The sequence below is a fragment of the Carcharodon carcharias genome, chromosome 13, assembly GCF_017639515.1.
Source record: "Carcharodon carcharias isolate sCarCar2 chromosome 13, sCarCar2.pri, whole genome shotgun sequence".
In the NCBI taxonomy this organism is placed as follows: Eukaryota; Metazoa; Chordata; class Chondrichthyes; order Lamniformes; family Lamnidae; genus Carcharodon; species Carcharodon carcharias.
Genome location: NC_054479.1, coordinates 134,106,200 through 134,132,539, shown reverse-complemented (window position 1 = coordinate 134,132,539; position 26,340 = coordinate 134,106,200). Strand labels below are relative to the sequence as shown.

Below are 26,340 nucleotides of genomic sequence, written 5' to 3'. Positions count from 1 at the left end.
GCCTCCCCAAAGCTTGTCCACTATCTACAAGGTGCAATTCAGGAACATGATGGAATACTCTCCACTCCCCTGGATGGGTGCAGCCCCAACAACACTCGAAGCTTGACACCATCCAGGCACCCCTTGCACAAACATTCACTCCTTTCAGCATCGATGAACAGTGGTAGCAAAGTGCGCCATCTACAAAATGCACTACAGCAGCTCACCAAGGCTCATTCGATTACACCTGCCAAACCCGCAAGCTCTACCACCTACAAGAACAAGGGCAGCAGACACAAGGGAACATCAAGACCAGCAAGTTCCCCTCCAAGCCACACTGTTTTGGAACTAGGTCACCATTCCTTCACTGTCGCTGGGTCAAAATCCTGGAACTCTCTTGCTCAGAGTACTGTGGACATTCCGACAACATATGGACTGCAGCGGTTCAAGGTGGCGGCTCCCAACCACCTTCTCAAGGGCAATTAGGGATGGGCAATAAATGCTGGCCTAGCCAGTGATGCCCACATCCTGTGAACAAATAAATAGAAAAAAGTGGGAATTCATATTTTTCCCTTAGACAATCAGAGCTCAAGAATTGTAACACAAACTAAAAGATTCAAAAATGTAGCGGAAAGATGATACGGATCCAGTCAGATCAAAATGACAAATACAGCTGGTCTGAATTGCTGGGCAACTTTGCTTCATATTGTCATGTATTTTATCTTGGGCCAATTTTCTGCTCCTACCCAAAAAGGAGAATTTCTTGTGCAATATAGATTCATGGATGCCAGCAAATAATATTATCAAAGTTCACAAAGTATTTCCATCAGGAATCGTGAATAATTACACATTCAAACACTTGAGTGATATTCCAAGGGTCTCCCCTCCCACCATCTCAGCGCCGCATCTACTCTGGTCTGAAGGCAACTGCAGCATTCCACCTGCTGCCTTCGCTGGGATCAGCTAAGTCAGCATCCATCGAGAATTGAACTTTGCAGCCTTTTGGTTTGTAATAAAGGTTAGTACAACTGTCACTGCCTCCAATCACTAGGTCATCTAAGGGTTTGTTATATGAATACACCATTAAGGAAGCTGTAACGTTGCATAGAGTTTGCAACTACTGTCCATGACAGATTCGATTTAGTATAAATCTGATTATTTAGTCAATTCAACTTAAGAAAATGGTCTGCTTATATTTTCTGGACTCGGTTTGTTCCCAGCATCATGGGCAAGTCAAGTTTATTAAATTTGTCTGCTCTGACTAAACTAAACTCTAATGAAGATCCATTGTAATCACTGACTCGAGGACTTCTTTGTAAAATGTAAAATAAGTATCTATCCAAATACAGTGCATTTCTTCCTTATTATTATTTCATCAGTTTTAAACCTGATCTCCATGAAAATTACTTTTATAATATTAACTATTTGTATATTTATAACTGAAAAGGGACAGCATACCTAATCCCAAAGCTTCGCCCAACTTGAGTTCATTTTGTACATAAGACCCACCTTGCGATCCCTCGATCCTCTTCCCACTAAACAGCTGACCACTAACTTCTCCTGATCCTCATGCTGGTCGATAATAATGTCATCCCTCTTTCCTTTAAATCTACCAACATCACCCCTCTCCTCAAAAACCAAACTCTTGACCCCACCTTGCAAACTACCATCCTGTTTCCAACCTCCCTTTCTTCTCCAAAGACCTCGAAGATGTCGGTACCTCCCAAATCTGTTCCCATCTTTCCTGGAACAACATGCTTGAATCCCTCTAATTGGTTCTTACCCCTGCCAGAGTCCTGAAATAGCTCTTCTCAAAGTCACAAATCGTATCCTAACGTAACTAAGGTAAACGTTCTCTCCTCGGCCCATCTGCAGCCTTTGGCAAAGTTGAGTGCACCACCCTTCACCAACCTCCATCCACTGTCACCCAGCTGGGTGGGGCTGCTCTCATGTGGAACAATTCTTAACCATCTAATTGTAGCCAGAGAAACACTTGCGATGGTTTCTCCACGACTCCTCCCCAAGGTTCTATCCTTGGTCTCCTCCTGTTTGTCATCTACATGTTGCCCTTCAATGACAACAATAGCGTTAGTTTTCACGTGTACATTGATGACACCCAGCTCTTCCTCACTACCTCCGTCGACTCTTCCACTGTTGCTTAACTATCAGACTGTTTATCTGACATCCAGTTAGCATCCTGGATTAGCAGAAATTTTGTCCAATTAAATATCGGGAAGACTGAAACCACGATTTTTGGTCCTCATCCTGAACTCTGTTCCTTAGTTACTGACTCAATTCCTCTCCCTCCTAACAGTCTGAGATTAAACCACTTTGTTCACAATCTTGATGTCACATGACTAAGAGATAAGCTTCTGACCGCATATTCAGGCCACAACTAAGGCCGCCTATTTCCACCTCCATAACATCACTCAACTTCATCCCTGACTCAGCTCATCTGCTGCTGAAACCTTCATTGATGCCTTTGTTGCCTCAAGGCTTGACTATTCCAATGCATTCCTCTGTTGCCTGTGCCTTACCTCGCTGCAGGTCCCTTTCTCTTATCAGCCCTGCACTCGATAACCTACATTTGCTCCTGGTCAAGCGACATCCTGATTTTAAAATTCTCATCTTTGTTTTCAAATCCCTCCATGGCCTCAGCACTTTCCATCTTTGTAATCATTTCCAGTCCCTAAATTCTCTAAGATATTTGCACTCTAATTCTGGCTCTTGAGCCTCCCAGATTTTAATCATTACACGATTGGTGACTGTGCCTTCAGCTGCCTGGCCCAAAACTCTGGAAAAGCTTCTCTACACCTTGCTGTCTCTGTACTTGACTTTCTTCCATTTAGACTATCCTTTAAATCTGCCTCTTTGCCTAAGGTTTTGGTCATCTGGCCTAACCGTTCCTTTTGTGATTTGATACTGTTATGATACAGCAGTTGTTAATGGTTGAGTTATTTAAAATCCCAGAGGGAAACTTTAAACAACTGTCATAACCTGTACTTTCAATTGGTATGTTTTGAGTTGCAACTCTAAAGTCAGAGAATAAGACCACCTGTTCTCAAAGGGTTTTGATATCAAACTAAATAAAACATTTACAACCAATTAAACACACATACATGGCTACAAATTACTACTGTCATAGCTTTTAACAAATTCCCAAATTAATCTCCACTAAGGCAACAATAACGAATAGGCTTAACCAGACACCAAGCAAAGCACTTTCTTCTGAGCTCAAAATGAGGTTCCTTTCAATTTGATTCCTTTGCAGACTGTTGTAGGCTTACAGGCTTAGATCTTACATGCCTCTGGCCTGTACACACAAAATTCCTGTTATACCCATCACTCCCATTTGAATGTAAATTCTCACTGTATCACCAGGCCCTCTGAACTCCTTTCATGGTACCAGTTTTATTATCAATATCAATATTGCTTGGTCTCTCCTAGCTAGGTGCAAGATTTCACTCCCACTCTTGAATGCTCTATTCAATAAAATGCAAATGTACTCTCTACCTACTGTTTACATCTCAAAACTAGTATACATTAAAGCACCCAGACTAGCTGGCTTTAATCCAATTAACATACACAAACTAAACAGCTATTTTAAAAAAATAATTTCCAATAACATTATATACATTATCTCTTCCTGACAGATACGATACTTTGTTTTATAATGCTCCTGTAAAGCGCCTTTGGATGTTTTATTATGCTAAAGACACTATGTAAATATAGGTTGTTGGTGTTGCTAAAACCAATTACAGGCCAAGTCTGGCCCTATTTGCCTTCTTTTGTTTGGCACTTCTCCATTGCATGTATTAAGTTCCAGTGAAATTTCGAATTTTAGCATTTGGAACAATTTTGTATTGTGGATCCATACACTAAGGGAATGGATTGCAGCTGTCCAGGCAATTCACAGGGCATTTACAGCCAGCAGACAGAGAATTTCTTCCCCCTGGATCTGAACTAAACCCAGGACACAAAAGTGAAAGGTTTTTGAGCTGAACTATTATATCATGCAACCATTTCCAATGCTCCTCCCCAGTCCATGAGGAAATGATTTTGTGTACTAAGCCTCAGGTTATATTTATTTCAAACTTTAAAAAGCAAACTGACCTACTAGCTACAGCAGCTAACACTGAAGAGCTGGCCAAGCAAGAACAATTTGTCCACAAGGCCTCAGCATTGTCAAATGTCACATTGGCAGGTATGTCTGGCTTGGGTGAGGAGCAACGTATGCAGCAGTATGAAGGCCAACATAAAAGAATGCTGGGCCATAAATGCTGAAACACTTGACACACAAGCAACCTTGAGGCGAAAAGTTTTTCAGAGCTGCAACAAAATTAACCACATGAAAGAAAAAGATAAGCTAATTGAAAAAAGAAATACACCTGCTCTATATAATGCTGTAGAAGATGCAAGCAATGAGTGCTCTCGTCAAATGATACAGGGCTTACTGGCAAAAGTCAATTTCAAAAACTGCCATTCATCAGAACATATAGCACAAATTATTAAAAAAATTAAGCTGAGAGTATGAATTTAACCTTTCAATGTCAATTAGAAATAAATGATGTTGAAAGAAAAAATATTTCAGTAGAAAAATGAGCAATGCACAATAATTCACCCATATAACGCAGTGGTATCGTTGTTACTTGCACAAAATGCCACTTGAAGTGTATAAACATGATAAATTATACTATAATGTAAAAAGGCTTCATGTTTGAATTTTATGTTAGCATAAAAAGCTGGGGTATATTTTTATGACTGCATACTATGAGCCCTGGTGATCAAGATGTGGATTAAAGTCATAAAAATATTTTATTTCGATGCTTTTTGATTCCCTTACACTGTACACAAAAGGAATTTCCCAAGCTTGTTGTGCAAAGAGTTTTGTACGAGTTGAGAAACATAGGACCTAACACACAAGATTTGTGAGCTTTGTTCAGATTCCATCTGGAGTAGTGTGTTCCTTTTTGGGCACCGCACCTCAAGCATGATATATTGACCTTGTTATGGGTGCAGTGCAGATTCACCAGAATTTATGAAGGTTAAATTATGAAGTGGTAAAATTTGTCTTGCGCTCCCTTCAGAACAAAAGGCAGAGGAATATTGACATGTAAAAAAAAAAAAAACAGGTTGAGAGAGAAATTATGTTCACAGGTGGGAATCAAGACCAAAGGGGTATGATCTTAAAATTAGATCCAATGTTATTCAGATTGTAAATCGGTAAAGCTTTATCCAAACAAAAGGTTGTAGAAATCTGGATTTTCTCCCCCACTCTCAAAAGACAATGAATGCTTTATTAATTGGAGCTTTCAACAGGATTAACAGATTGTTAGTTAAAAATCCAGTTTTGAGGAGCGACGGCAGGGTCCATCCAATGGAGCTTTACCTTAGTAAAACTACCTCACTGTAAATGAGTGAATGAGTTTTTTTGGGGTGGTTACGTGGTTACTCTTTCACACAATAGTAAAAGTAACAAAACATTGAAACAGTCTCAAGTGTTGGATTAAAAGCAGTTGGTATTACAATTATGTACAGTTGGCATTTTGAGTGCAAATGTTTTTATAATTTGCGCTGACAATTATTATAAATGCCCATTGTCAAGAAAAACACACAACTGTCTTCCATCAGGAAGACATATATACCCAGTCAGAAATAAGCCTACCTTTTGCCTTGGTTCATGCACTACTAAAGGCAGTGCATAGGGACAAAGAAATACTTAACATAGAACATTAACCATGACGAAACAAACATATTAAAATTATGCTTTTGCATCTTCATTTTCATTCATCTTCAACATTAATCATTACAGTGCACTTTGCTAGAAAAAATTGCTCAAATACAAAAGCAAAGGTGCCTCATGAGATTTAGATCATGGCTATTTGATTTAACGTTAAAACCTTCAATTTGGCAAAATATATAAAAACAAGAACATTTGTGCTGCATATCATGCTGTCAAAATTTCATGATTAGGCAACTTGAAGTGTTTCACAGCACAAGCACTATGTTGTCTATTGTGAATCTTTACACTGAAAGATCTCAGGGCAAGATGATGCAATGCAGCATACCTTTAGAGGAGTTAATAGCTGCAGCGTTCATCATATCACCAAGGTCAATGCAATTCCTTCATTGTCAAGCTGGAAATTTATATTCTGCTGTCATTGGCAGAATGATTTCTCTGGGGGATGGGCAATGGCTAAAATGACCTTGAATTCACAATCAATATCTTAATTATGAAGCTTTACATCCTCTCTAGTTGAATCAACACAAATATATCCTGACTTCACTTGGAGAACATTTTATTTGAACCTTCCCCAGCAATGATATTATGAAGTTCACATCGCCACAAAAACAGAACCTTGCACTATCAGAGGGATTTTTGCACAAAATATGATCAGCTTTTCCTTCCCACGCAATTTTAACAGAATATTTGGTTAACCTTTCTCCACTCAGTCTAAAGCTTGGGGCACAGTCTCAGGATGAGGTGGCCAATCATCTAGGACTGAAATGAGGAGAAATTACTTCACTCAAATGGTTGTGAATCTACCCCAAAGGGTTGTGGATGCTCCATCATTGAATAAACTTAAGACTAGGATAGACAGATTTTTGGTCTCGCAGGGAACCAAAGCATATGGAGAGCAGACGAGAAAATGGAGTTAAAGCCCAATTTCCGCCAAGATTGTACTGAATAGCAGAGCAGGCTTGACAGGCAGTATGGTCTCCTCTTGCTCGTATTTCTTGCGTTCCTGTTATGGCACAGCTGATGGTAAATGCTAAGCTGCTCAAATCCCAAAGGGAAACTTGAAACAACTGCCACAACTGTTTTGCAATTTGTATAAATTTCAAGATGAGTGCCTTGAATTCAGTAGCAATAAGACCACCGAGGCTTATAGGTTTCTTACAAAACTAAATGCAACCTTTATTACAGGCTCCCTACCAAGCTATATAATTTCTGCAATGCTATCTCCATTTCCACCAGCAAGTCACGTGACGCTTCTACCTCCATACTCCTCCGGAGTCTGATTTGCTCAACCCTCTCACCTCCACCTTTGAGATTTTATTCCTTAATAAAACTTTCACCAACTCCTATGCTGATTGTTTCCCTTACTGTTCTCCGATAAGAGTTACCTTCTTCGCTTCCTGAAATTTGAAGGTCACAAACTTAAGCACGTCTTCTATATATGGCTTTAATATTCACAAACAAATAGAAGTTGACTGGGTCTCTATTATAACTGCCCACCATTCTAGCTTCAGTCTGGAAGGTAAAGACAAACGTCGCTTCCTTTTCTTTGACACCTCCTTGAACCCCTCCCTCATCTTTACCATCATGTGGGGAGGTCACAATCTTCTTTGTATCAAATAGAGAAGCCAGCAAACCAATGGCCTCTGCTATTTTTTCCTTGCCCACAAAGCCAAATATAGCCCCCAATGCTGTATCCCAGTCTACCCTAAATCCCCACCTGTTTCCAGTTACTCTCCCATCTTTCCATTACCGTCTCCAAGCTCACCCTTTTAAGAACAAACTCCTGCTCCCTCATTTTCGTTCTCATCAAAATCTTGAGAAACTAACTTCTATTCCTGACTCTTATTTTAGTGGACATAGTAAGCGGTTCCTGCACAAGTACTGCACTCCAGCTTTCATAAATGTCATCACCACCACTGCCAACTTACTCCCCCATCCAAGCCAACAAAGCTTAACTTCAATCCTTGTGACTCCACTATAAAATCAAGTTTGCTCTGAAGGTGATTTTTTTTTTTAAAATAAACTGTGCTAAATACATAGCAAAAACTATGTACTCAAGTTTAAAGATCACACAGAGCAGTTGAATTCATGATACAAACTGAAATACACCCATTCAAACTAGTCATTTGTTTGTGAAACATCCAGCTGAAAGTACTCACTACAAAAATAACGCAACAGCAACAAGAAAAGCCACAGAGTAGGCAATATAACTGAGGCAATATATGAAATCATAGAAACACACAGTTTTATCAATTGAGAAAATAGGAAGCAAGTGTGGTAACATTTTCTATGGTTTCTTGTACAAACTTGCATTTCGATTTTTTTTTGTTCTCCTCCCCAAAGGACAAAAAAGCTCTTATTCCCTTTGTGCAAAGGTTCTCCCTCAGGCCACACATTCTGCAGTCATGAGCTGGTCACTATTATGGTACATAATAGCAATCAAAAAAGGGAATACCATTATCCAAAATGGATTGCTGTATTCCAGCTGAGGTCTGACCTAGGCTGCCATTTCGATCTTCACACTAGCTTGTCAGCTTCCTTCAGCTCCTCTCTCTACATCATTGCTAAGATTATAAATTCCCTATTTAGGACTTCCAAGCGTACTTGTTCAAATATGCAGCACTACCATGTTGCCCGAGGGGAATACAATCTTATAAGTACTTTCTGACGGAAACTACCGCAAAGCACAACAGCACTTTAAGAATTAAGAAATTTGAATATGGAGTTGACCCCCTGAAATCAACTAAAGGTGCACATGCACCTTTGCAAATTTTGTGAACATTTATGTTGCTTAAAATAAAATATCCAACGGTTCCAAGGCAATCAGCATAAATGTGAAAATTGCATTTCTATATAAGCTTGTACACAAATTTGTGAAACTAATCAACAGGGCAGATTTACCTTTTCACCGTTCTTGTATTTGTCCCAGCTTTTCAACATTTTTAGCCATTTTCCCGTTCTTTCAATCTCAATTTGCTTTAGCTGTAATCACAAGTTAGCAATTCATTACTATGCATATTTAAAAGTGGGATAGAAGACAGAAGCGCTCTGATTTTAAAACAGGTTGTTTGCTGCCAAAATGTTACAGACAACACCAAATAAACAAACATTTATTTGCTTCATACATTTCTTAAAAGTGATTTCCAGTGTAAGTGATAACATTCTATTAACAAGTCTTCCAAACAAGCTAAAATAAAATTGAGATCATTTTTCACAAGTTAGTCAACCTTTTGTTTTTCTATACTCAATACAGGATGACTATAAATTGGACAGCATCTGAATTGATATCTAAAAGTAAACTGAAATGAAGTCAATGGAGGGGAAATCACAAGCAAATCACCTGCAATCTCTGGCTATGCAAAACGACCAGTAAAGCTCCATGAAGAGTTCAGAACCTTGTGAATTTTAACCTCCAATTTCATAATCGTAGGTATACAATAGATTATGAGCTTTGTATTTTTTTCTTAAATCACCATGGTATAATGTTTGCCTATGTAAGATGACCATCAACCTTGTGACCCAGCACACCCATTGGAGCCTAACCTCTTCCTATTCTACCTGTGTCCCCACTTCTTTCCCCCATAATCTGGCAGCATTTCAACAATCACTTCTACACCTTCACCGCAACTCTAATCCTATCGCAGCTCATCTATGTCTTTGTCAACACTAAATGTGACGACACCAATCTTCACCTGGCCAGCATCCAGCTTTATAAACTTCAGTGCATCCAAAAATGTGCTAACCTTTTCCTATAGTGTCCACTACTCATTGCATGTGCATAGCGCCATGTTAGGGGGCAGGGTAGGAGAGGGGGAAGGCATGGAGAATTAGTGGTGGAGAGGGGAAAGGCATGGAGAATTAGTGGTAGAGATGGGGCAGGCAGGTTGCTGCTTATCATTTCTTAAATCTTGTGTATTGCTGAAAAGAGACACTTCTTGTCAAAGCTGTTCATCATGCACTCATCAGGGCAAACCAGATGAAAAGCTTTGACAAAAAGTCTTTTTTTTCAACCAATATTCAAGTTCTGTACTACCAAATGACTATCTTGTAAATCATGAAACTATTTTATTATTGTGTTTTGAAGTTTCTATTTCACTGGTATAAATACATAATTTTCAGAACTGTTGATTACAAGTCCCTGAACTTTACAGCCTGAATCCAAGTCAAAAAAATTGTGTAAATGAGAAGGCTCTGCATGGAGAAGGGAATATTTGTCAGAAGAATTTCCCCGAATATTTTTGTCAACTAGCCCAAATACTATTACAAAATTTGATAATTGAGCCATTTATGCACTGCTGATATTTTGTCAACTAGCTTACAATCAAAATAGTTTAATGATAAGCTCTTCAGATTTCTCAGTATGTGGCAAAAAAAAAAATTCCAGGCAGCACCTCAAATGGCTGCAAACAAATTATCATTTGTCTAGTGACTGTTTTGTCAACGTAATATAATCAAGGAAGAGACATTTACTGAGCAAAATTCTAGACATCTATTTCAGATTTGTTCAAATTTCAATAACTGGCATATTTTGTCAACTGAAGTGTCTAAACTATCCTCTGTCACTTCATTATCTCGTTGATCTTAAAAAATTCTTCCAGCAAAATAATTACTGCAGTCCATCATATAAATGGGGTTACAGCTTTTCAAGAAAAGGAACTCCGGACAGCAATTAGAATTAATTTTTTTTTTACTTACTCTTTCTTCTACTGCATCAGGCATTGGTAGTTCTTTAGCACTGTTTACAAAAATAAAAGAGGTTTCAATAATCATATCTGCAATACATCTTTCACTACAATGAACAAAATCATCTGCACTTTTTAACTGCACTAACATTCAAGCACCATGATTGAAGTGGTAAAATCTTGATCCATTAAGCTATCAGGTGCATCACAAGGATTCTATGCAGTCCACAAAATGTGTTACTGTGATTTGATTTTATTACGTCACTTTGGCAATAGGGTAGCATGAACAACATTGCTTTACTTTGATCAAAATTAATTGCAAAGTTGGCCTATCAAATTGCATTTAAAGTTTATGACATTTCAACTCAAATGTAATAGAATTCAAGAAATACTTATTATGTTATCAACATACAGAAATGGGCCAAACACCAAAATCTGTAGTATTTAAATTTCCATTCACTAAATCTGGTCTGTCAGTAACACTACAGAAAATGAAAAGATACCATTGTGTGGTACTGTCACCTGACTAATATTCCAGAGACCCAGGGTAATACTCTGGGGGCCTGGGTTCGAATCCCACCATGGTAGGTGGTGAAATGTGAATTCAATAAAAATCTGGAATTAAAGCCTGATGATGACCACAAAACCATTACTGATTATTTTAAAAACCCATCTGGTTCATGAATGTCCTTTGAGGAAATAAATCTGCTGTCCTTATCTGGTCTGGCCTACACATGACTCCAGACATACAGCAAACGTGATTGACTCTTAAATGCCCCCTGAATAAGGGCAATTGGGAATGGGCAATAAATGCTGGCCTAGCCAGTGATGCCCACATCCCATGAATGAATATAAAAAAAGATACAGTGTATTGCATAAATTTCAAATGAAAAAAATTGGAAGACAAGGAGTTAAATATTCTTCGGAAAAGTCAAGGTCAACATCTTCGACTGTTTGTGAATTCAACACTTTTATCTGTGCCTGGTTTTCAGAGATAGCGGTTATCTTTTTACCACATTTTTATTTATTGTGAAATGACAGGAAAACAGATTTAAACCACAGCACATATTAAAGCATATCTGAACACACGAGAAAGGAAATAGCACATCAAAGCCATCTTACCCTGAAATGCATTGCAGCCTTAGAACACAGTCAATTCTTTGCTCAACTTATAAAACGTACAGGTGACAATTATGTTCTACTTCTCCAAGTGCTTTTTATCATCAGATTTTGTGTTATAGTGAACTACATGATTTTGCCAGAAGTGATCTAAGACCTGTTTTCTGCTGTAAGATATTGCTTTTTTTTTTAAAAACATAGCTACAGCTTGTTATTCTCTTGTGCACAATAACTTGTTCTGCTTATTTTCTACTAATATTCATAATGTACTTTAAGTAGGGAAGAGCAGCAATAGCAGAAAACCTCTGTGGGGAAACTGATTTGAGGACAGAGAAGAGACAATTGAGAGATGATGGTCAGTCATTTCAGTTCCTTGCAATGTATTTAAACCAGCAAAATTATGAGCTGTAAAGGTTTTTTTTTTCCAGAAAAAGCATTGTGTGCCATTTCACTGGTAAAGAAACATCAATCCCAACTTATTTAAACATGCATTTTAGTCCATATGGATTGGAAACACTTCTATTAATAGACAGCAGAAATTATTTGAGGCATCCATATTTCTCCATTTAAGAGCAAGATAAATCAAAGAGATTCTCTTTTATTCAAGTATTACCCCAGTTTACACACAAAAGTGCCAACTTGAAAGCTGGGTAGCCACCTGAAATCAGACCTTATTTCTTGCAAAATTCCTCCAAGACATCTCTAATGAGGTGCATGGTGAGCGTGTGCGTATGCGCGTCCTTGTGTCTGTGTTTTGGAGCAGCTCCAGACCACTCAAAAGGTAACCACAGGTCCCCAATATTCTGAAAAGCCATGCAGAGTGTGGTTTTCCACTTACATCCAAATCCCATTCAAGCTTATTTACTGCCATGTATTCTATCAATTCCAAAGTAACTGTTGCAGGAGGATAGCTCAGGACAGTGAGGTCATAGCCTAGTTTGCAGAAAATGAGGCCTTTTATCATGCACAACTCAGAAGCTTAGAAAACTTATACTTTCAAAGATAAAGATTATGAAATGGGATGTTGTGGGCAGGCCAGTTAAAAAAAATAAATGCAGGACATTTTGCAGGGGGATGGGGGCGTCTCCATCTTACCCTTAAAGATTTGTTGAACCTGGCCCAGATGCTGACCACGATGCATAAAGCACATTCAGAAAAAAAAACTTGCAAGTTTTTGCAATGCGTAATCTGAATGGAAACCTGTTCAATTCAAAACATGTGAAAACTTTGTGAGAATGGCTTTTTGCAAATAAATTCAGATTTGAGCAAGAATTCAGGCTGCATGATTTGACCTCATCAGCAAGTAAATGAGCACTCTTAGCGAGCAATATAATTAACTATTAAGCACATTAAGTCCCAGATCAAATCAAATCCTTTAATTGATGATATATTCCTTTTTTTACAAAAAAAATTGGTGCAGAACTTGAACTTCAAAACACAAGTCTAAAAAAATACTGAGCCTTACTGTAGAAAGCCAAATCGATCAGTGATTTTATAAATATGAAAGTCTGCATCTTCCCACGGATCAATCTTTGCTCCTTCCCGTCCCTGAAATAAATGAACAGACATGGTCATCAATAAAGCTGTCTAGTTTTGATGCATTCAATTTTGAGCTGATGATAAAGCCAGCTGTTTCTAAAAATGTATCTATTAATTTATTACCAAATTCAATTTAGTACCAAAACTATGGAACAATAGGGTCTTTTTCACCTTCAGTTTGTTCATGGTTCAAAAAATAAATGGGCCACAAATGCCACATGTCCCTGTTTTGAAATTTTGCATGCAGAGGTAGGCCAAAGAATGGTGTGCCACAGTTTCGTTCAGCCCCATTGCCAAATAAAATCTTTGAGGCTTCCAATTCCCATTTGTGGGCTAGTAACCTCTGCCAGAAATATGCAAGTGTTGACACAAAGGTAAAATAGCAGGATTGTGCTTAGTATCATGGAACTATAGCAGTTTGTAGTACAAGAGGCCATTCAGATCATTGTACCTTGGCCTTTTTTTTGCTAGAACAATCCAAACAGTCTCACTCTTGCCAAAACACACATCTACCCCTGCTTTAAACAGGGGAGGCAGTGGCATAATGGTAATGTCACCGGCCTAGTAATTCAGAGGCCTAGGCTAATCCTTTGGGCACACAGGTCTGAATCCCATCACGGCTGCTGGTGAAATTTAAATTCAATTAATAAATCTGGAAACAAAAAGCCTGTCTCGATATAGTGGCCGTGAAACCACCATGTTTGTCAGAAAGACGCATCTGATTCACGAATGTCCTTTAGGCAAGGAAATATACCATCCTTACTTGGTCAGGCCTACATGTGATTCTAGACACAAAAATGTGGTTGACTCTTAAACAAACTTTGACAGAAATGAATGAAACCAACGAAATGCCGGCATTGACCTTGGAACCAGAAACAACAATGGCAAACCCAGTCCTGTCAACCTTGCAAAGTCCTCCTTACTAACATTTGGAGGCTTGTGTAAAAATTGGGTGAGCTATCTCACAGACTAGTCAAACAACAGCCTCATATCATCATACTCACAGAATCATACCTTACACCACCATCACCATCCCTGGGTATACCTTGTCCCACTGGCACAGTGGCATACAGTTGGGAGGGAGTTGCCCTTGGAGTTCTCAACATCAACTCTTACGACAATGGCATCAGGTCAAAGGTGCTGATGACCACCTACCACACCCCCGCTCAGCTGATGAATCAGTACTCCTCCATGTTGTCACAAAAGTATAATAATTTTCATTATATTATTCTGGTTTGTTGTAAAGGGGGTTTACGGGTGTGAGTGTAGTTGGTTCTCTGTGTGATTTAATTACCTTAGAGTCAGGTAGACTACAAGCTTGAAATCATCAAAAGAAGTTATGTGTAGAAATGTACTTGAAATGCTAATGAGTAACACAGATGGGGCCTTAGCACGTAAGGTGTGAAGGGAATTTGCATTTTTAGATAAGTGAAGGGGTTGTTTGGATTTTTACAACAAGCCAGATAAGCAAGGCTAAGCAGTGTGTTTATTTTACCCAAATATTGGCAACATGAAAGATTTTTTATATGGAAAAGGTAAAGTTCCAAAGACATATGGATCAATGGAACTTGCATATTAAAGAGGGAGGAACATATATAAAGGAGAGTGAAAGGCTATGTTTGGGGCGGGGGGCATGTAAGATCTAACATGAGTGTATGAAACAGCCTTCGGGAAGCCTCCAGCCATGCTTGCAGAAGTCTGCTGTGTCCAGTAACTAAAGTTGGAGACAAGCTTTTTGAATTCCGCTGACAAGTAGGTAAAGTGCTGACTTGCTGATTTGTTTTTTTAAATCTAAAATCTATATCTGCCTTAAAGGGTGCGTGTAATTTAGACTCAAGTTAATTAGGAATGTTAGGATTTGTTACAGTACTAAGTAATTGTAGTCTTATGTACTTAAAATCTTTTCTTAATAAATATTTTAATTTAACTTTTGAAATCTCTAAAGGTCTTTATGGACTCATTAATTCTGAATTCAGCGTACACATCTCATAATAAACACAAACTGCAAAACTGTTGTAGCATCATGGCCAAGTTTTCCTTGTGGATTTGATTAGTCTGGCACACATCATCTACCATGTCATAACGTTGAACATCACTTGGAGGAAGCACTGAAGATGACAAGGGCACAAAATATACTCTAGGTGGTGGACTTCAAAATGCATCACTAACAGTGGCTCAGTAGCACCACTACAGACCAAGCTGGCAGAGTCCTAAAAGGCATAGCTACTAGACTGGATCTGTGGGAGATGGTGAGGGAACCAAAAGAGAGAAAACCCTACTTGCCCTCATCCTCACCAATCTACCTGTCACAGATGTTCCTGCCCACGACAGTATTGGTAGAAGTGACCACCGCACAGTCCTTGTGGAGACGAAGTCCCACCATCACATTTAGGATACCCTCTATTGTGTTGTGAGGCACTACCACCGTGCTAACTGGGATATATTTTGACTATATCTTGCAACTCAAAACTGGTCATCCATGAGGCGCTGTGAGCCATCAGCAGCAGTCAGAAGTGTACACAACCACAGTCTGTAACCTCATGGCCCAGCATATCCTCCACTCTATCACCAAGCCAGGGGATCAACCCAGGTTCAATGAAGAGTGCAGGAGGGATGCCAGAAGCAGCATCAGGCATACCTAAAAATAAGGTGTCAACCTGGTGAAGCCACAATGCAGGACTACTTGCATTCCAAACAGCATAAGCAGCTGATGATAGACGGAACTAAGTGACACAACCAACGAATCAGATCTAAGCTCTGCAGTCCAGCCACATCCAGTCATGAATGGGAGTGGACAAATAAACAACGAACCACAAATGTCCCCAACCTTAATGACAGGAGAGCACAGAACATCAATGCAAAGAACAAGGCTGAAGTACTTGCAAATATCTTTGGCCAGAAGTGCCGAGTGGATGATCCATCTCGGTCTCCTCCTGAGGTCCCCAGCATCACAGATGCCAGTTTTCAGCCAATTCAATTCACTCCGCATAATATGAAGAAACAGCTGCAGCTAATGGATACTGCTAAAGGTATGGCCCTGACAACATTCCAGCAATAGCACTGAAGCCCTTCGCCATGCTATTCCAGTACACCACTGACATCTACCCGGCAATGGGGAAAACTTCCCAGTTATGTCCTGTCCACAAAAAGCAGGACAAATCCAACCCAGCCAATTACTGCCACATCAGGCATCTACACTAGATCAGTAGTAAAGTGATGGAAGGAGTCATCAACAGAGCTATCAAGTAGCATTTAGTCAGAAACAACCTGCTCACCGACGCTCAGTTTGGGTTCAGCCCGGGTCATTCAGCTCCTGATCTCGTTACACCCTTAGTCCAAACGTGGACAAAAGAGATGAATTTCAAAGATGATGTGAAAGTAACTGCCCTTGACATCAAGGCAGCATTTGACCGAGTATGGCATCAAGGTACACTGGCAAAACTGGTGTCAAGTGGAATCAAGGGGAAACCTCTCCACTGGTTGGAATCATACCTCACATAAAGGAAGATGGTTGTGGTTGTTGGAGATCAATCATCTCAGTCCCAGGACATTACTTTGAGGAACTCCTGCAGTGGTGTCCAAGGCCCAGCCATCTTAATCTGCCTCATCAATGACAACCCCTCCATCACAAAGTCAAAAGTGGGGATGTTGACTGATGATTGCACCATGCTCAGCACCATTTGTGGCTCAAATACTGAAGCAGTCCATGCCCATTTGCAGTAAGACCAGACCAATATCCAGGCTTGGGCTTTTAATTGGCAGATAACATTCACAACACACAAGCGCCAGGCAATGACCATCTCCAATAGGAGAGAATCCAATCATCTCCCATGACAATCAATGGCATTACCATCACTGAATCTTGCACTGTCAACATCTTGGGGTTTAACCATTGATCAGAAACTGATCTGGACCAGCCATATAAATACTGTAGCTACAGGAGCAGGTCAGAGGGGAGGAATCCTGCGGCAAGGAACTCACTTCCTGATTCCCCAAAGCCTGTCCACCATTTACAAGGGACAAGTCAGGAGTCTGATGGAACACTCTCCACTTGCCTGGGTGAGTGCAGCTCCAACAACACTCGAAGCTCAACACCATCAAGGATGAAGCAGCCCGTTTGTTTGGCATCACGTTCAATATTAACCCCTCCACTGTCAACGCATAGTGGCAGCAGTGTACACCATCTACAAGATGCACTGCAACAATTCACTAAGGCTCCTTTGACATGTCATGAGGCTATTAATGTATATAATATTTTGGAAAATATTTCTTTTAAAATAGAGGTTTAGTCTGCAGGTATGTCTTAATTGGATTAAAGCCAGTTAATCTGGGTGCTTTGATATGTACTAGTTTGAAATGTAAAGAGAAGTAGAGTGTATTTGCATTTTTTGAATAGAACATTCAAGAAGTGGGGTGAAAACTTGATGCCTTTCCTGCAGCTACCAAGCAATATGTTTATATTACTAACAAAATTTGGTACAATGAATGGAGTTTCATTGTTAAAAGGTAAAGCTCAAAGAAACTGGTGAGACAATGAGAATTTGAATTCAAATCATTGGTGGTAATATAACTTTAGTAGTTTTTCGGGTGTGCAGAGCAGAGGCAATGTAAGATCAAAAGGCAGCTGCAAGCCTCCAACTGGCTCCACAGTGAAAAAAGCTCATTTTGAATTTGTATGGTGAAAATGCTTTGCCTGCTGTTTGGTTATGTCTATGAGTTGCTGTTGCCTTAATGGAGATTAGTTTGGGAATTTCTTAAAAGTTATGATAGTAGTTATTTGTAGCCATGTGTGTATATATATTTTAACCTGTATAAATTAATATAGTGTTTCAATTAGTTTAATGTAAAACCTCAAGGACTGATGGTCTGATTCCTGAATTTAGATTTGTATCTCAAACATAATTAATATTATAGTGTATGACAGTTGTTTAAAGTTTCCCTCTGAGATTTTTAAATAACTCCGCTTTACTAATTGCATCGGTCACAACAGGCAGCACCTTCCAAACCCATGACCTCTACTATCTAGAAGGACAAGGGCAGCAGATGCATGGAAACACCACCACCATCCCAGTGCTCCCCCATGCCACACACCATCCTGACTTGGAACAATATCGCCGTTCCTTGGCTATTTCCAGGACAATATCCTCGAGCTCCCTTCTTCACAGCACTGTGGGTGTGCTTACACCACATGAACTGCAGCGGTTCAAGGCGGCGGCTCACCATCACCTTCTCAAGGCAAATTAGGGTTGGGCAACAAATACTGGCTTCGCCAGCAATGCCCACATCCAATGAAATTATTATTTTTTAATTATCCAATTTTTCCTCAATGGTCCCTATATCAGCCACACGCTTAGTCAGGATTGTAAATGATTAGCCTCTCAACAATGACTTCTCTTTGAGGAAATAGTGTGAAGAACAGAAAGCAATTTTCATGATTTTAAGACTTTCTTGATTAAATCTCTTCTGTGCCTTTTCTGCTCAAGTAAAAAATCGTTAATATAGCTATTTTTACACTATCCTGTCAAATTCCAATGAATGCTATCTAATGAGACATTCAAAACTGAACACACTACTCTGAGACCATATTAGTGTGTTGTACAATACTTTACTACCTTTTTACTCTTATACTCTACTCCTGGACTCAAATTTCCTTTTAATGGCTTTATCTACCTGTATGCACATTTTCAGGGAATTATGTAATTGAAACCCAAGGTCTCTGTTCATCCACACCTTACCATGTAAATGTGTGCTCCTATTCCTTTTATTCCTTCCCACAGTGTATACTTGGTATTTAATTACATTAAATTGTATCCCATTCTATTAACATTTTTCTCGGAACTGTTCACAGTCCTCCTTACTGTTTGCCAAAATTTCCTTACTTGAGTCACCAACAAATTTTGAACACTAATAAATTTTGAGATTATGTTTCCTACACCCAAGACCATCTCTGTACAAAATTACCCCTGGGGGTCAATACCTCAAACACCAATCCAGTCTGAGCAAAACTCACTGGCCCCAACTCTTCATTTCCTGTTTGACAAATGACTTGCTATTTCCGCTGCTATATTTCCTCTTATATCATACACCTGAATTTGCCAACAAGCTTTGTGTGAGATGACTTGTCAAACACCTCTTGAAAATGGAAATGGGTCACTTCAAAGTCTGTCCACAACAAGTTTTAGATCAAATAACCCAGTTACCCAGTTTATCCTTCACTCTTTTGCCCTTCTTGAATGAGGGTGTCACAGCAGCTATGATTCAGTCTCAGTGCAATTTGTGCATTTGAAGATTGAAAAATCAGTGCCTCTGCAATCTCCTACTGGACTTAGTCAAACATTTGTGGGGCCAGTGACTTGTACATCTTGGAGGTCTGCTAATTTTTTCAGAACCAATTCCTTATCTGGCATTAGCTCCAGTAATTGTTCCATATACTCTGCCAATAAGCATAAATCACATTTAAAAACTGATGCAAAATACTTATTTCATATCTCCACCAAACCCTCATCCTCCACAACTGGGTTTCCCTTGCTCGCCCTTGAATGGTACCACCCTATCATTTTGTTTTATTTCCTTACAAAAAAACCTTACTATTTCCTTTTATATTGTTGGGTAGACTTATTCCATATTCTCTTTAGCCTTTCCAATCTTCTTGCTATACTTTCTATATTCATGATTATCTAAGTATTGTTAGCTCTAATTTAATGACATGCCGCCTTTAAATTTAATAATTTATCCATAGAACTTCATACTTTGATGCAGTCCTTTCTTGCCTTAAGAAAATACCACATTTGTATATTTTGAGCCCTATTAACTTCATTTTTGAAGGTTTGCCACTGATGATTTATGTGCACGTTGGCAGTCCTTTCTGCCCAATTAGTTTGAGCCAGATCCCTTTTATTCAACATTGCTGTTTCCAGTCCAAAACAATGATATTTGACACTTATTTCACTTGGTCTTAGCCAGCTAAGCTGGGATCACAATTTCCCAATTGTTCTCTAACTCTCATATCACTTACTTGTCTCACTGAGTCCCAGAACTAAAACCAACAACTCTTATTTCCTTTTTGGGCTGGAAACATACCAATTTACTAAATCCTGGATGCATTTTAAAAAGTGGTACCCACTTGAACTACATGCATTACCTTCAGCCCAAACTACCATGGGAGAGCTAAAAATCACCTAATAAAATTACCCAATTGCTCCTACATATTCCTCTTAACTGTCTACAGGTCTCCTGCTTTGTTGCATTTTGACTGTTTGGTGTCTTCTATGTTTAGTGGCTTCTCGTATACAGGAATTGGACCATTACCCATCCCATTTCTCATGCATATGAACTCTGTTTTAGTATAGCCCTCTTTGTATATACTTAATGCCCAGCATTGTGACAGAATCGCTTACCAGTGCTGCAGTCGCATCCTTCTTCGCTCCCACCACCCACCAAACTATCTAGAAAATGTCATAAGCAGGAAAATAAGTTCTTAGTGTTACAAACACAAAGTTTATAAAATTATGTTTTGAGATACTCTCCCTAATTTAGGCTAAAATGAAGGAATAAAGGGGGGTCATGTGATCTGTTCTGAAAGCTGCCTGATAAAAAGCTTGGGTGGCTTGACTGTTTAAGGTTTGGTGGTGGTAGGTTGGGGGTGGGGGGAAGAGACGTGGCAGAGGTGGAGTGAGGTGTTAGGGATGTCACTTTTTAGTAAATGGTTATCCTTAAACCTGTCTATTTAATTCCAAGATAGAATGAAGCTGGAGGTATATAGGATAGCTAATTAGCATTTCAAGCCGGATACCAGGCTCATGTGATCTATGTTGTCATGGAGATCAGCTTTGAGATTGGAAAAGACTACAGCATGCCACTTGCGGGATTTAAGACAAAAGGTCAGTCTCCAAAGATCATAGAGAGAGGCGGGGGCGAGGGCGCGCACGCGCAGAGAGAGAGAGAGAGAGAGAGAGAGAGAGAGAGAGGCGGGGTGGGGGAGAGGGCGCGCGCACGCGGAGAGAGGTGGGGCGAGAGCGCGCATGTGCGGAGAGAGAGAGGTGGGGGCGAGTGCGCGGAGAGAGAGAGAGACGGGGGCAAGGGCGCACGGAAAGAGAGAGAGAGGCGGGGGTGAGGGCGCAGAGAGAGAGAGGCAGGGCAAGTGAGAGAGAGGCGAGGGGGCGTGCGCAAGAGAGGGGGAAGCGGGGGTGAGCAAGAGAGAGAGAGGGAGAGTGCGCGAGGGAGGGGGCAGGCGCGAGAGAGAGAGGGGGAGGGGGCAGGAGCAGGAGGGCGGGCGCGAGAGAGAGAGAGAGAGAGAGAGGGACGGGGGCGGGGGCAGGAGGGCGGGCGCGAGAGAGAGAGAGAGAGAGAGAGAGAGAGAGAGAGAGAGAGAGAGGGAGAGAGGGGGGGCGGGGGCAGGAGGGCGGGCGCGAGAGAGACAGAGAGAGAGAGGGAGAGAGAGGGGGGCGGGGGCAGGAGGGCGGGCGCGAGAGAGAGGGAGAGAGAGGGGGCGGGGGCAGGAGGGCGGGCGCGAGAGAGAGAGAGCGAGAGAGAGGGAGAGAGAGGGGGGCGGGGGCAGGAGGGCGGGCGCGAGAGAGAGAGAGAGCGAGAGAGGGGGGGGGCGGGGGGAGGGCGGGCACGAGAGAGAGAGAGAGAGAGAGAGGGGGGCGGGGGGAGGGCGGGCGCGCGCGAGAGAGAGAGAGAGAGAGAGAGAGAGAGAGAGAGAGAGAGGGGGGGGGCGGGGGGAGGGCGGGCACGTGAGAGAGAGAGAGAGAGAGAGAGAGAGAGAGAGAGAGAGGGGGGGGGGCGGGGGGAGGGCGGGCACGTGAGAGAGAGAGAGAGAGAGAGAGGGGGCGGGGGGAGGGCGGGCGCGCGCGAGAGAGAGAGAGAGAGAGAGGGGGGGGCGGGGGGAGGGCGGGCGCGCGCGAGAGAGAGAGAGAGAGAGAGAGAGGGGGGGGCGGGGGGAGGGCGGGCGCGCGAGAGAGAGAGAGAGAGAGAGAGAGAGAGAGAGGGGGGCGGGGGGAGGGCGGGCGCGCGAGAGAGAGAGAGAGAGAGAGAGAGAGAGAGAGAGAGAGAGGGGGGCGGGGGGAGGGCGGGCGCGCGAGAGAGAGAGAGAGAGAGGGAGGGGGGGGAGCGCAAGAGAGGGGGGGAGCGCAAGAGAGGGGGGGAGCGCAAGAGAGGGGGGGAGCGCAAGAGAGGGGGGGAGCGCAAGAGAGGGGGGGAGCGCAAGAGAGGGGGGGAGCGCAAGAGAGGGGGGGGAGCGCAAGAGAGGGGGGGAGCGCAAGAGAGGGGGGGAGCGCAAGAGAGGGGGGGAGCGCAAGAGAGGGGGGGAGCGCAAGAGAGGGGGGGAGCGCAAGAGAGGGGGGGAGCGCAAGAGAGGGGGGGAGCGCAAGAGAGGGGGGGAGCGCAAGAGAGGGGGGGAGCGCAAGAGAGGGGGGGAGCGCAAGAGAGGGGGGGAGCGCAAGAGAGGGGGGGAGCGCAAGAGAGGGGGGGAGCGCAAGAGAGGGGGGGAGCGCAAGAGAGGGGGGGAGCGCAAGAGAGGGGGGGAGCGCAAGAGAGGGGGGAGCGCAAGAGAGGGGGGGAGCGCAAGAGAGGGGGGGAGCGCAAGAGAGGGGGGGAGCGCAAGAGAGGGGGGTGCGTGCGCGCGCGAGAGAAAGGGAGAGACAGGCAGAGAGGCAGAGGCAGCCAGTCTCTGTTGTCCATCATGCAGAACCTTGGTGGGAGCCCGCGTTCAGATTGAAGAGGCCACGGTCATGAAGATTTAAAGGAGGCTGGAAGATTTGCCAAGCTTTAGCTGGAAGGGGGAATCTACAGGGCAAACCTCACCATCAATGTTAGTTTGTGGATTAGAAGTCTGCCAGCTGGAAAAAGAAAAAAGAAAGCAAGCCATTGGGAGCTGAGAATAGTTTTGGGCTCAATCCTGGAGAATCAAGTGTCCACTTAGGGGACGGAGTAAAGTATACTCATGGACGGGAATTTTTCAAACATTTTAAAAGTTAAATAGGGAAAGTTTTCTGTACTTCAGAGTCCAAGTTCCCTAAATAAATAGTGTTTAATCAATATTGCTTTTGGTTTCTTTGTTACAGTAAAAGTCTTCAACTTGAAATCTTGTTTTGAGACCTTTCCAGTCAGTTACTGGAAATTCAAATATCTGCCTACAATGTATGGGTCTCTATGGGAATCATAACATTAGTCTTGTCCAAAAATAAACCACCTTTCAGTTATAGATAACATATCCTATTGCTCCATTTTTACTGATGCTTATAACTCTTAAATACTGCTTTCAGTGCCTGGTGCATTCATACATATGTCAATGCGATCAGGGTGTGGTGTTAAGCAGAAGGGATAATATCCAGGGACATGCCACATCCCTTAATGGTTCCCAAATCTTTGGTCCTCTTTGCTTACACAACTTTCATCTTTGGCTCCAAGTATTTGCTGGTGAACTCTAGTGGCAACACCCTGGGGAATCTGCATTGGCTTGCAAGCTACAATAAGTGCAGGCAGCCGGTGGATTTGCATACCAGGTGATGGTGACTCCCACGTCCTGACCACACGAGGACTGCTGTGATGCATTCGACAGATTAACAGATAGGCTAACATCTCCAGCTAAGAATGCATCGCAGCAAGGCTTTAAGTAAAGCTCAGGCTTTTGGCATGGATCTGATTCTACAGACCATCCACTGTAACCCTCCTCACCTTGAGACATCTGGACTTACACTTGCCACTGGATTCAGATTCAGGGGATGCAGAAAAAATAAGGGCAACTACACAAGTTTTGCTCACTTAAAATCAACCTCATTGCAGATGCCATTCATCATATTTCTTCTTTTCATTGTTGCTTTCAATATCTTCATTCCACAAGCCTTGTGATGATGGACGAGCAGTGAAGGAGTAGGCAAAATTCAACGAGATGGATACTTCAGTTATGGCAGAGTTGCTCCTGACCGAATCAAGTGCAGCAGGCTTCCTGAGCCACGTGGGTGACTGAAAAGCCACCTTAGGACAGCAGTGTTCACTTGCATAACACAAGGAAGGGGCTTGAAGAAGTGTACAGAATAGCCCGCTGGTCTAATCAGCATACTGCAGCTGGTGGACAACCCATTTTTGAAGTTGAAAGTATCCAGAATCAATAACCAAATCTTTACCTCTCAACATTTCTGCCTGCAATGCTTGAACACTCATGAATGTTCCACAGACTGATCTGAATGCAGAATTATGCTGATTGCCACAAAACTGAACACAAAATATGCATTGAAGCGTTAATGAAATTTATTTTGCAAACGTTGATCAACTTAAGGAAAACTTCTGGATCAGCCAGCCCAAAGAGAAACATCATGAGGCTATGTTGGCTTTATCAAGTCAAGTAACAAACAAACTTGACAAGTTTGACAAAAGTATTAAGAGCCTCAAGGTGATACTAAGATTGCTATCCAATGATATCAAGATTACCACTGCTGGGAAATATCATGCCACCATCAGCATCTGTGCATTTACCATGATCAACCCAGGTAAGATCAAGAACAAGTTTAATGATGAAAATCTAGATCATATTCTTTCTGACATGCAAGAGTGACAAACTCGTCATCTTGAGTGACTTGAATTAGTGTTGGATCAGACCAAACCTGGCAGGACATCACTGCAAACATGACACTGGAAAATACTGTCATGTCCATCACACTGCACATGCTGAAAGCAAACTCTCGTTGAAGAAGAAAAATCAAGAAGCCCAAATTGGTGTATCTGGGACCCACTGTTCGCTCGATGGACATTAATTCTTAGCAAAACAGAGTCTTCTGGGTTAGCAAAAAACTCAATGCAGAAAACAAGATAATACTTTTCCTGTCTGTTTTGGTATCGAAACCTATATACTAATCAACCCTGACTGCAACTGTTCAGAAAAATAAGCATAATTCTTTTTCCTGGTTTTCTTTTTTTATAAATCGTTTGCTCTTTCTCTAAAAGTGTTCTCTGCCTCAGCATTTTACATTCCCTTAATTCTTAGAACACATTTTCTCAATATTAATCCTGCTCCTGATCTCCAGTCTCAAACCTACACTTTCTTGCCAGGTCCATTTAAATCCTCTCCAATGCTCTATTTGTTCTAATTAGGGACAGTGTTGCTGATTTAGTTCAGGTGAAAGTTGTCCACGATTCCAGAAAATTACCCAATGCCTAAAGAATGTGAATCCTTCCTTCCTGCAACAATGCCTTGACCTCTCCAACTGTCTTTTTCTCAACCTGCCCAGTATATGGTACTAAAGGCCGTTTGCAGGTTAGCACCCTTGTTTCCTTAAACCATCTTTGCAATAAATAGAAGATGCTTCTATCTTTGTCACCAATTTCAACAGCAGAAATGAACTTTGGGAGCTCTCCTTTAATTTCCTGAAGTTTCTCCACCTTTTCTGGTTCCCAATGCAGGTTTGGACAAAAAGCTTGGTTACTGGGAGCCATGGATCAGTGTCCCAAAACAAGTACAAGCGTAAGGGAAGAAAAACAAAAATAAAAATTAGAGGGGAGAAAAATTCTTACAAGTGTGATGGAAAGCACCAACAGAATCTATGTTTTTATCAGTGATCTGTTCCAAATTATTTTGTTGCGAAATAATCACTGATATGCATTTGCCTCATTCTCATTAATCTGGTACATCTCACATGAATTTCAGAAAGATACCAACAGTTGCAAAGGAGAGGAATGTAGCAGGAACAGTATCAATTTTCACCTTACAAAAAGAGGAGCTAATTCAGACATTAGAAGGGCTTAAAATTGATGAGGTGGTGGTATTGGATAGACGACCTGTACGTGAAGCGCATAAGAGATGCTCCAGAACCAGATGAGATGTATCCAAGGGTACTGAGGGTAGCGAGAGTGGAAATTGTGGAGGCACTAACCCTAATTTTTTTAGTCCTTTTTAGGCTTGGGACGGTGCCAGAAGATTGGGGAATTGCAAACATTATAACCTTGCTCAAAAAACGATGTACAGATAAGCCCAGCAACTACAGGCCAGTCAGTTTTACTTTGGTGGTGTGGAAACTTCGAGAAACAATAAGTTGGGACAAAATTAATAGTCACATGGACAAAGGGGATTAATTTAAGAGAGCCAACATGGATTTCTTAAGGGAAAAATCATGTTTAAATAACTTGCTGGAATTTTTTTTTTGAAGAGGTCACAAAGAGGATCGGTGGGGGCAATGAAGTTGATGTGGTGTACATGGACTTCCAAAGATGTTTGCCTGCTGTGCCACATAACAGACTTACGAGCAAAGTTATAGTTCGTGGAACACAAGGGACAGTAGCAAC

At 41.6% G+C, this 26,340-nt stretch overlaps 1 protein-coding gene across 5 annotated transcripts in view; it reads right to left on the bottom strand.

The window, feature by feature from the left end:
• The window catches only part of usp6nl (USP6 N-terminal like), a 250,985-nt gene that overhangs the window by 101,105 nt on the left and 123,540 nt on the right, over positions 1 to 26,340 (bottom strand). For all 5 annotated transcript variants that reach the window (XM_041203381.1, XM_041203378.1, XM_041203382.1 and 2 more), the window contains 3 exons: positions 12,989 to 13,071; positions 10,418 to 10,457; positions 8,624 to 8,704 (listed from right to left, as the gene is read on the bottom strand). In XM_041203381.1, coding sequence (XP_041059315.1) covers positions 8,624 to 8,704; positions 10,418 to 10,457; positions 12,989 to 13,071 — 204 coding nt within the window. The remainder of the gene's footprint in view (positions 1 to 8,623; positions 8,705 to 10,417; positions 10,458 to 12,988; positions 13,072 to 26,340) is intronic.